The sequence below is a fragment of the Serinus canaria genome, chromosome W, assembly GCF_022539315.1.
Source record: "Serinus canaria isolate serCan28SL12 chromosome W, serCan2020, whole genome shotgun sequence".
Taxonomy (NCBI): Eukaryota; Metazoa; Chordata; class Aves; order Passeriformes; family Fringillidae; genus Serinus; species Serinus canaria.
Window position 1 is genome coordinate 10,753,478 of NC_066342.1, and position 12,207 is coordinate 10,765,684.

Below are 12,207 nucleotides of genomic sequence, written 5' to 3' on the forward strand. Positions count from 1 at the left end.
ATGGCGGAGGTGTATCCCTGTCCTCCCCTTCGGGGTTCGGCGGTTTCGCCGCCACCCTGGCCCCCTCCGCGAGTCTCCGCCAAAACGACCGCGCGTCCTCCTTCCCCTGCGCGTCCTCCCCTTCGTCTGATGGTAAGCCGATCTGCTCGGGACGCCGCGGGTCCGGCGTCCGCGGCTTTTCGCCGCCAGTTTGTTCTAAGTCCTCCGCGGTTTGTGTCGCCGCGCCCACCCCCAGCTGCGGCGTGGCCAGCAACCACGCTTTCGCAGCTCGCCAGGTGTCCTGCTCATTTCTTGCCTTTTGCAAGGCTTGCACGACCCTGCCCCATGACTTGAGAGCTTTCCCCGAGCCACAGGACATGGTTTCTTCAGCTAAATCCTTAGTACAATGGTCCCATTTCTCCGGATGGAGAATATCCACGGGGCTATCTATCGCCTCTAATTTAATAAGTCTCGAAATAGCGAGGCATAAATCCTTGAGTTTACAATCTATTCCCCACTGAACATGCATTTGGGTTACGACCTGCGGGACGGCTTCCATGTCCCTTGCTGGTCCGGGAGCGTCCTCCCCGCCGTACTAGACCCGCTATGCAGCCGCCGGCCCCTGTCCAAGCGATTCCCGCACCCCGGGTGCTGGTTCCCGGAGTTTCGGCACCAGAATGTTGCAGTTCCCTGCAAGGCGACCTGGTTCTGGGATCCGGCACGGTGACCCAAATACAGAGTCACTCGGTCCACATGCTGCAGACACCAATATGGTGGATAGCAAATGGTGTTTATTCAAAGGTTTCAGGGGTATTTATGGCTTGAGTAGTTTGTGTCACTTCCTTTGGCCCTGTCCTGGGTGCGGCCAGGTAGCCAAGGTCAGACTGAAGGTGAGGAGGGGTCTTCCTGTCTACCCGTAACAGCCCGAGTTCTTCCGGCCGCAATCCCTAACTCTCCCACAATCAACAAAGTTTTTTCTCTGCCCGACTTGGATTTGACTATCAGGGCAGCTAAAGGCACTCTGACCGCCCATGAGGCGGTCGCGTTTTTTATAGTAAAAACCACGTATATTATATTTACTCTTCATTCTCAATACTTATCACTCTCGTCACTACGTGCACTTTCACTACAGACTAATTTACAAGTACTAACATCACCACAGAAGATAGATGACAAGAAGAAGAAAGAAGAGCTTTGTGACACGCTTTGATTCTTCTATCTTGTCTCTATAACTTCTCTGTACTAAAACTTCAAAATCTGTGTTTTACCTTATGTCTTCACTATTCACACTCGAGTGATTCTCACAGGTTTCATCTCCTCATACACAGGTGGCACATCTCTAGATGGATCAAAATTAAGCTACCAAGTGCTTTTGGCAACATTCTAAGACTTCTGAGCCCCCCAAGGGTTCTCTTGGTAGCTCTGGACATCAGGAGTGATGTGCTGAGTTCTCACAAAAGCCCATCAACTTGTCTGCAAGGTGGTCATATTCTCATTCTTGGGAGAAGTGGAGATGAGACTGCAGTCAAATATACCGTTACTGCCATCATAAATAGGGGAGGCAAGCCACTTTATATGTAAATTAGAGATATCAAGAGTAACAAAGAGAGACATTACGAAGGCTCTGGATCTTGTGCAAGGGTGGAACAGAACTGTGATGCCTTAGTATCACTTCGTCTTTCACCTGGCCAATTGCAGGGATAAGGGTCATCCAGCATCTGCCTGACTAACTATCAGCCCCATCAGTAGGCTCTCATGCTCACATTAATCCCTTCAACACATATTTTATGGTATATATCATGGCTGTAGGCCTTATTCCTACAGACTCTCAAGAGGCAAATTGTTACTATAGGACACAAAAGAACACAAGCGCACACTGCTGTTCTCAAGGTGAAGAGAAAAAGGGAAGTTTATTTTCTGACTCTAACATTAATAGTTTTCTAAAAGTGACAGTGGATTGGAGGGTGACAGTGCCACCTCTCCAATGACACTGGACAAACTAACAGTCTATCAAATGTCTCCTCTTCTATAAAAGAATGCAAAACAATGAGTTATTTACAGAGAGTGTGTGAGAAAATTAGCTACAAAAATGTCAACATCAGAAGGTTTAGAAAATCTTTAAAAATCAGAGCAACAGCAAATCACAAAATTATGTCAGGAAACACATCCTAAATGGGTGGAGGTTTTATCTGTTTTATTGTTGGGAATCAAGATAACTCTATGGGTTAGAGAGGGAGAAAGTCCCTTCGAAGTATTATATGGAAAACCATATCCTACCAGGAAATCAAACTGACCAAATGTGCTTAGATGGGGAGAGGATTACGAGAAATTATTTGCTGTCTCTTTCTCAGGCATTACCCTCCCTGCACGGGTATCTCAACCAGTGGGCTCCACTTCTGGACTCTCCAGTGTATTATTTCTCTCTCCCCCCCCTCCTGTATAAGCTAACTCCCACAACAAGCAAACAAACAAAAAGACCCCAAAACCCCACCCCAACTTTGTTCCATCAGGAAACTTTTGTCCATCAAAACTGATTTATCATACCAATAAAATTTAATTTAAATAAAGCTATACATACTGTACACTTCTGCCAGAAACTCTCTTCAACTATCAGATACTGAGACAAAATAAACAAGGTGGCCTTAATGCATGATTGCCAAAAAGCATATAAAAATTAAAAGATATTTGCACCTTGACACCTTGCACTTGTGGTCAGCATTACAAATTTGCAAAACAGGACCAGATACCATTTACAAATATTTAGCTGAACATACACAGAGACCCTTTCAATGATTCCAAACCAATTCCAGATGAGAAATTACTGCAATTAAAAAAACAAAAAACCCTCTGCATTTATTATATTGTACAATATTTACAAACTTCAAAATAAAAGGGTTACAAAAATGAGTACATTGATTTATTTAGTACATCAGAATCATTTCTTACAAGGCTTAAAAAGACCCCACATAACACAAACCCCCACTTAAGTAGGATTGGAAACTGGTCTCATGTTGACATCTCAATCTCAGGAGTTTAAACCCAAAGCATTAAGAGAAATCTTCCACTTTGATATACAGTAATACAACCCTGCATTATGGGGACAGTGTGTGACACTTGAGGATAAAGAACTGGTTGTAACATGTACCTACATATTAGGCAGACTACACCATTTCCCAGTTCAGAACACAGTTACGGCAGCTCAAGAGCTTAAGCAGCTTTAAGTTTGTTCAAATTCTGTGCTGTGCATATTCATAACTGGAACCAGCTGGCCTGGATTAGACTATTCTTATAGGTGTAGCTAGCATTTTTCAGTCAGACAATACAATATCTTGCATTCATTTTCAGGGTCAAGACTTTACTGTTCATAGTAATGCCTTGATTCCAGTCTCTAATCAGGAGAGCAATCTTTGAAAGAAAGTAGGTAATGAAGTTGACTTTGAAGAGAATGCTCATTGTTGAAGGCAAATGTTTTATGACATAGTTTATTGTGCAATGTTTACATCCATTAGTGCTAGATGAAAATGGAACTGTGGATAATTACATCCAGTTTACAAGAGAGTACATAGTTTTATGCAAGTATTAGCTAAGATTTTACATTTAAGGTTCAATTTTGTTCTGAAAACATTGCAAAAACCATAACTGTGGTAGGATTTATGACACTGGTAACAGAAATCTACTGTTAAAAACTTTTTGAATCCTAAGCACAAGTAAAGGCTAGGCGTAAAATGAATCAAGAATTAGCCCTGGGAGGACTGAGGATGGTTGTGGATGAGAAGCTTGATAAAGAATCACAGAATGGCTGGGGTCAGAAGGGACTTTAAAGATCATCTACTTCCAACCCACTTGCCATGGGCAGGAACACCTTCCACTAGACCAGATTGCTCCAAGCCCCATCCAACCTGACCTTGAACACTTCCAGGGATGGGGAATCCACAACCTGTGGGCAACCTGTGCCAGTGCCTCACCACCCTTATAATAAAGAATTTCTTCCTAATATCTAATCTAAACCTTCTCTCCTTCAGCTTAAGTCCATTCTTCCTTGTCGAAACCTCCCTCATGGGTCCCCCTGATGGGGAGACCCCTAATAAGTTCTGTGCCAGGAATGAGAGACAGATGGGACTTGGTTTTTTCGGTCTTCAGGCTGTTGTTTATTTTTCTCTTATCAAAAGTTTTGCATACTATGGGGTTCGGCTGTTCGTCTCTGCTCCCACACACGCTTAGGATGGTTCTGGCAAGCTGGGCCTCAAAAGATGAGTCTGAACTCCAGGTTTTTCGGTCTTCAGAATTGTTTATTATATCTTACCTACAGAGTCCCTTCTCTGCCCGACCGGGATCTGACCAGCACGGCAGCCAAAGGCACTCTGACCTTCCCCCAAGGCGGGCACATCTTTTATAACAAAAACTACTTATATCATATTTACATATCCCCAATACCTATCACCCTTGTCACCAGGTACACCCTCACCCCAGACCAATCCCCAAGTGCCAACACCACAGCAGAAGATGGACGACAAGAAGAAGAAAGAAGAGTCTTGTGACATGCCTTGTTTCCTCCATCTTGTCTCCACAACCCCCCTGTACCAAAACTCTAAAATCTGTAATTTACCCTATAACTATGTTTTCCCTTCACCATTCACACCCGAGTAATTCCCACAGGTTCCATCTCCTCATACATCAGTGGCACATCCCTAGATGGATCAAAATCAAGCCACCAAGTGCTTTTGGCAACATTCCAAGACTCCCGAGCCCCCCAAGGGTTCTCTCGGTAGCTCTGGACATCAGGAGTGATGTGCTGAGCTCCCACAGCATACCATCTACATCTCAGACTTAGCGTACAAAGAGAAGGCACCAAAAGCCACAAGACACACAGATTCAAGGTCTTTTAAAGCTGTTTTGTCCAATTAACTCTTAAAATATACTTTATTTCTACCTTTCTACCAATAACTAATTATTTTTCTGTCCACACAATATCTGCATTGCAGTTCTTTCTAACCAATCACCCTGTGCTCCCAACACTTCAGAAAATGGAGTAGATGAAGAACAAGGAGATCATACAATGCCCAAAATCCTCCATCTTGTCTCTGATCTACCTCCATACTAAAACCCCAAAACTCTTAAGCTTTTCACCCTGTGATAAACTATACTACTATCTATTTCACACACTCATAGATTCCAATTCATCCCAAAGTCTTGGAAACTTTCTCCATGGACAAAGGTTAAAAGCAGTGTTCTCCTGGGGATCAGGACTTCTCAGGACAGGCAGAGAAATATTCCCTGTGCCCTGGGTTCCAACACTCGTCCTATCACTGCATACCCAGCTGATTGAGGGAGGTGATTCTGCCCCTCTACTCTCTTCTTGTGAGATCCCACCTGGAGTCCTGCATCCAGCTCTGGAGCCCCCAACACAAGACATTGACCTTTTAGAACAAGTCCAGAGGAGGCCACAAAGAGGATCGGAGGGCAGGAACACCTCCCTATGAAGACAGGCTGAGAGACTTAGGGCTGTTCAGCCTAGAGAAGAGAATGCTCTGGAGTGACCTTATTGCAGCCTTACAGTACATAAATGGGGCCTACAAGGTACATGGAGAGGGACTTTTCACAAGAGCATTGTCTTGGTTAGGAAAGACAGGTGTCTGCTAAGGAAGGCAGGACCCTCCCCTGAAATGGAAAAATGTAAACCCCCTCCCTCCAAAATGTTATACATTTGAAATTAAGGAGGGCTCTCAGGCAAAAATATGGGAGCAGGAAATAACAGTTCTTTATTAGGGAAGAAAATAAAAAGATAAAATAAACAATGCAGTAAACTAAAACAACACTGACAGAGTCAGAACACAACCTGACACCCTGTTGGTCAGGGTGTTGGTAGCAGTCCAATTGGAATTTTGGCCGCAGTCCTCCTGGAGTGTCAGGTGTGGTTCTGTTGGAGCAGTGATCTTGTAGAAAGGTGTAGTCTTCCTCTGAAGATCCAGTGGAAGAGGCAGCTGTTCCTCTGGGAAAAGTGCTGGTGTTCCAGAATCTCAAGATTATATCTCGGTAGGAATGCTTGGCTCTTCCCTCTAGGTGGAGCATCTCACAATGGGATGCTATAGTTCTAATCAGTCATGCAGTGACATTCAATAGCCTGTTATCAGCAGATGTCTCCCCAGAAGGAGAATTGGTTGTGGAAGAGATAAGGAAAACTGCCCACTTAACAGAAGACAACTGCCATACAGATGGCAAATAGAATACAATTTGCTTAGCAATCCAGGACGGGCATGCAGTGACAGGAGAGGGGGGAATGGCCTTAAGCTGAAGGAGAGCAAGTTTAGGTTAGCTATTAGGAAGAAATTCTTTACTGTGAGTGTGGTGAGGCCCCAGCACAGGTTGCCCAGAGACGTTGTGGACACCCCATCCCTGGAAGTGTTCATGGCCAGGTTGGATGGGGTTACAAGTAACCTGGTCTAGTGGAAGGTGTCCTTGCCCATGGCAGGGAGTTAGAAGCAGGTAATCTTTAAGGTCCCACCCAACCCAAACCATTCTATGATTATATGATAAGCTGTCGTGATCAGTTTTAAATGTTCAACTGAAAAGTTGGACTATTAATGACACAATTTAAATGGCAGAGTTCACTATAAAAGCTGCTTTGAAAAACCTAAACCAATATATGTATTTTCAACTGCAATGTGAATTCTATAAAATATATGGCAAGGTAGCATATGATATAAACAGATGTATCAAAGTATGAACATATTTTTAAAAGTGAAAATTTTAGATTCTGGAATAGCATGCAAGAGGCCATAGAGCTGTGCTTTTAACTACATGCATGTGTTTATAAGGAACAGGATTCTCAGCCTGCAGTAGCATTGGGGAACTGCTGTGCTGCTACCACACTAAGATGTGGGCTACTAAATCTGCACAGATCAGGAACCTGCTGACAGTTCTCCTTCACAGAACCACATTTTGTTTCAGCCCATAGGGTGCCAAGTCTTCTCAGCATTAAGCCTCTCACCACTGCTGTGACCTGAATTGTTCTACTTACAGCCCACAGAATTTTACCCTTAGTGCATTACAAAGCCCCTACATATATTTTCACCTGGCTGGATTTGCATGCATTTAATCATATTTATCTGTTATTAAAAGTAGTATATTATAATGCATTAAACTATTCTTTATCATTTACTGTCAAATAAGAGGGAAGAAACAGCAGTTTTGATATAGTACTGTTAGATGTTGACAATTCTGATCAACTAAGGCACAACTATTAATGCTGATCAAGTCATACTTAAGTCATTGAACTACATTTACTTACAGTGCATTAGATGTATGTATTATCAGTGAAAAAAGAGAGAAGGCCAGCATAACTTAAATATTTGAATTCTAATGTGCAATCAGTGTAAAGTGTTACGAACACTGCCCCAAGGGCACATAACTTCCTATACCTGTATTATGCTATTGGACAGCGGACAATCAGAATTCAGCCAGCTTCAAAATAATATACATAATGGACTATAATCATTCCGATCCTCCTGAAAATTGCATTCTGTGGCTAGTTTTTTCAGCACCTTAGTTAATTTAACTTGATTGTAACTGGAAGCATCTGACTATGATTTAGGCATGCTTATTGCTGTAAAAGAAATAAGCCCACTTTCAAACTTATTGTGCAAGTATTTTAATAAGATTTGCACACATCTCAAAGAATTCTATTGTATGACTCCCCGGTCTTGGAGTTAATTCAGCCTTAGAAGAATCAATCAAAGAGGTTGCGGATGGTATAAGGGACATATCTTCAGATTTTCCCTGTGCATCACCATCTGAATCTTTTTGACAGGATCTACAGTTGCTTACAGAACCTGATCTCTGTGGAGTTGCAGTCCCAGATTTTGCTTCAGTAATTTCATCTGGGGGACAATTGGAGAGAAGAGGAAAATTAATCATAAGAACAGCAAACTTCCCTTTTTCACACTTCCAGTCTTGATTTTCTTAAATGTTGATTAATACATAAACAGCTTTTGCAACTGTATGTAGTTGATACAAAATTAAAGCTTATACATATATCAACAGAATTAAATGTCCTTATGAAAATTATTCTTGTGCTTTGAATTGTCCTCCAGGACTATCTAATCTAGTTTAGACCAGCACTCACCGCATTTTTCATGAAGTAGTTTCAGCAGCTAATAGCTAAATAGATTTAGCTTAAACTTAAAACAGAAACATGACAGCATCATAAGGTTAAATCAAATAACAATTTGAACATTGTGTAGATGCTTTTTGATAGTATTTTATTTGCTTTCTTTCTATTTGGTTATTCATACTTTGTATTTCCTTATAATTCATTGATACATTAAATGCTAGCATCTACGTTCTTCATTTTTGGAAGTTTTTCTCTTTAATATGCATTTGGGCTGCAACAGTATAAGTTTACTTCTAAGATGGAAGCATTTCTGCCTCATACTGAAGGTAATTTTCTGCTGAAGTATCTCTATTCTTACTTTAAATACTCAACATTAGTTTTGACTTGCACCTGTCACTAGAAAAAGTTATTTCTAAGATAAGTTAGTGAACACAGAAGACATTGGGTCTTCACATCAAAGCTACGTTAAACTACAGTTTGCAAGAGGGATAGAGAATGGCTAGCTGTGGTGGATGGCAAGTCAGATTAGCTTCACTGTTGGAAGAGAGAGATGCCAAATCCATGCCCTAGGCTTGTATTTCCTCAAGAGTTGAGGCCAGGACTGCAGCTGCCCCAGCTGCATGGCTCTAAGCAGTCATCTCCCCTTCAACAGGAATGGCATTTGTCTTATGCTACAGTAGAGGTCAGTGCAGAAAAGGGATTAATGCCCTGTATCAAATACTACTAGATCTAAGCAAGCACTTGTATGGTTAGAAGGGACAAGGCAAGAATTGCATTGCCAAGTCAGATCAGGTTAAACTGTCATGAGACTCAGCCTTAGCCATCCTGTACTGTAATCCAGCCATATTCCAGTAAATCCTTTTTCCATTACACGTTTTCCTAGGCATATCATGTACACTATTGGCTATAAATAATTTGCTTTAGTCTACTATGCTCTTAAACAAGCATTATGGCCAGTCTGTATTTGCTCCTCCATTTTCAGGAAGGTATGACTTGCAGTTTGTGCTGGTTTTCACTGGAATAGTTCATTTTCTTCCTAGTAGTTAGCATGGGACTATGGTTTGGATTTGTGCTGAAACAGTGTGTGAAAATACAGGGATGTTTTTGTTATTGCTGAGCAGAGCTTGCACAGCATCAAGGACTTTTCTGCTTCTCATACCACCCCACCAGTAAGTAGGCTGGAGATGCAAGAGAAGTTGGGAGGGAACACAGCTGGGACATCTGACTCCAACTGATGAAAGGGATATTCCAGACCATATGACATCATGCTCAGCATATAAAGCTGAGGGAAGAAGGAAGTGGGGGATGTTTGGAGTGATGGTATTTGTCTTCCCAAGTAACTGTTATGCATGACGGAAATGGCTGAACACCTGCCTGCCCATGGGAAGGAGCGACCAAATTTCTTGTTTTGCTTTGCTTGCACATGTGGCTTTTGCTTTCTGTATTAAACTGTCTCTATCTAAACCCATGAGTTTTCTCAGTTTTATCCTTTTGATTGTCTCCCCCATTCTACCAGGGGACAGTGAAGGAGCAGCTGTGTAAGGCTTAGTTCCCAGCTGGGCTTAAACCACAGCAGAGTTGTATGCTGTGATATTGTCACTCTATAACAGTTTTTTCTACAGATCTGTCCAACTGCTTTCAAGACTTCACTTACTGAAAGCGTATGCCCATCTTAAATTTTGTCTACTCCTAACATTGTTGGGTTGGACTTTGCTGACAGCTAAATCCCCAGCCAGCCCTTCATTCACTCCACCCTACCCTTAGTGCAATGGAGGAGGAGAATTGGAAAGATAAAAGCAAGAAAACTCATAGATTGAGATAAACAGCTTACTAAGATGAAGGAAGAAAGAAAAAAAAGTCATGCAAAGGCAACCATGTGCCACCTCCTATAAGCATACTAACATGCATCCAGTCTCCGAACAATGGCTACCTTCCCCAAACTCCCATCCACTCAGATTTTTTGCTAAGCATGGCATCATATAGCATGACATCACTTTGATCAAGCCAGGTCAGCAGTTCAGGTTATGTCCCCATAAAACTTCTTATTCACCCCCAGCCTACTCGTTGGGTGCACCACAGTGAGAAAACAGAAAGACTAGATACTATGCAAGTACTGTTCAGCAATAGCCAGAACACTGTTTTAGTCACAGATCAAAACCACAGCACCATACCAGCTACAATGAAGAAAGTTAACTACATCTCAGCCAGATGCAGTACAGCAATGTACAGCTAAAGTTAAATTTGCATGCCTAAATGCTGAGCTTTATCTTCACTAGGAAAATATGTTCCCATGCTTACTTCAGATCTAAATTAAAGTTTAAATTTGGGGGTAAGGCCACAAAACCAGTTTAGGTTGATTCAAAACTCACCTCCAACAATCCTTCCCCTTTTGCACCAGCAATATTAGTGCTGGTGCAGACACAAAATGGAGCAGTTTGAGAGTTGATATATCTAAAGTGATTATTTAAGGAATGAAACAGCTAACCATCTGATCATAGGAACACTAGACAAGGAAGGAATAAAGAAACATAAATGCAGATCTAGCTTGACTTAAACTAATAAACACTTACATCACTTATAAACAAGTAGTTAAGACATGTTTGCATTTAAAATTATTCCCCTTACAAGTCCATCGACTTATGTATGTCTTTACATACCATCAATGCTACGGAAGTCCAGTAAGTACGTCCTGCTATCCACCTGATACAACTGTAGACTCATTTTGGAATATGCACTTGTCACTGGATTCTTGCTTCGAACACGCAGATAGTATGGATTTACAACCTAGTGCACAAGATATTTGACTTAGTAACTAGAACTGTTTTAGAAGCACTGCACATTGTTTTTCTTATTTCAAGTCAATGATGTTATTAAGTGATTTCAGGTTTACCTGCCAGAGTTTTTATTACCAACAAAAACACACCAAAAAAAACCTCAAACAAAACACCCTACTCAACATATTCCCAGAGCCCCAGTAGAAAGATTAAACACATTAGCAAGATTATTCCTGCCAGCATAAATAGCCTTCCTCCCCAAACCCTTCCTGCACAGCAAACACAAGTAGTCAGTACAGGCACACAAGACTATTTTCCACAGCACAGGAGAGCACAGTTTCATACTTCAAGGCTATGTTATAACACAGCTCAAAAAAAATTACTGTTGTCTGCTGTAAAGACCCTTTATTCTTTACCTTCCATTCATAATCTAGTTGTTTAATTGCTCGACAAACTTCAGCCATGATATTATTTGGTCTACTCTGACTCCGTATTCCCAAGTGCCACTTCGCTCTTCTTACACCTTGGTGTTTTGACTTCTGTGGATTCAGCTCATCAAGAGTATGGCGGGGACGTGGTGCTTCAGCTACTAAGAATGGCACTCTTTCAGGATGAGGTCGAGACAGATTGTGATCATCAAGAAAAAAATCCGGTGGGCTTGTAGCCATGTAGAAGTCTTTGGCCTCATTCATTATTCTTCTATTATCTATAATGAGGTGATAAGCAACCACTAAAGGGTCCTGATGATTTTGGCTGTAGAGACAACTTAGCACTTCTTCTTCAGTGCATTCAAACTTCTCACACACTTCTTTTAAGGCTTCATCATCAATCATGGTAGAACTATATGATGGGTCTTCAGGAAACAGGTACTTGGGAAGGTCCTGCTTAAACCATTCATGTTCTCTAGATTTAAAAATAAAATCTGAGTATATATATGCAAAGCAAGCATTTTTATTATTAAATTATTTTAAAAATAAAATTATTCTTAGTCTATACAAAAAAGATCAACAGTTGTCAATAAAAGTCCCCTTCTGTGCAACACAACAGTACATAGTGAAAAGTAATCATCTCCTTCACAAGATTTTGCTAGACATTTTGCAGGAGACTGAAAAATGCCTCTTTCCTCTAAGGGTTTCAACTACCTGATTATGAATAATATCTTTGTATAAGTCAACCAGCTTTTAATATAAATAGTTGTGGTTTTGGCATTGGGTTTGTAGTTAGAGGCAGTAAAAAGAAAAACAATTTTAGTTTTGAGATATTTTCAACTGAAATATATATGCTACCCAATCAAAGCTATCACTCCCCAAGTACATACAGAAGAATATTTAACAAATTAAAGAA

At 41.3% G+C, this 12,207-nt stretch overlaps 1 protein-coding gene across 1 annotated transcript in view; it reads right to left on the bottom strand.

The window, feature by feature from the left end:
* Positions 1-1,861: 1,861 nt before the first annotated feature.
* Positions 1,862-12,207, bottom strand: part of LOC103824837 (5'-AMP-activated protein kinase catalytic subunit alpha-1) — a 58,502-nt gene continuing 48,156 nt past the window's right edge. The window contains 3 exon segments of the mRNA XM_050986361.1: positions 1,862-7,856; positions 10,747-10,873; positions 11,280-11,766. Of these exon segments, the coding sequence (XP_050842318.1) occupies positions 7,612-7,856; positions 10,747-10,873; positions 11,280-11,766 (859 nt within the window). The 3' untranslated portion in view covers positions 1,862-7,611.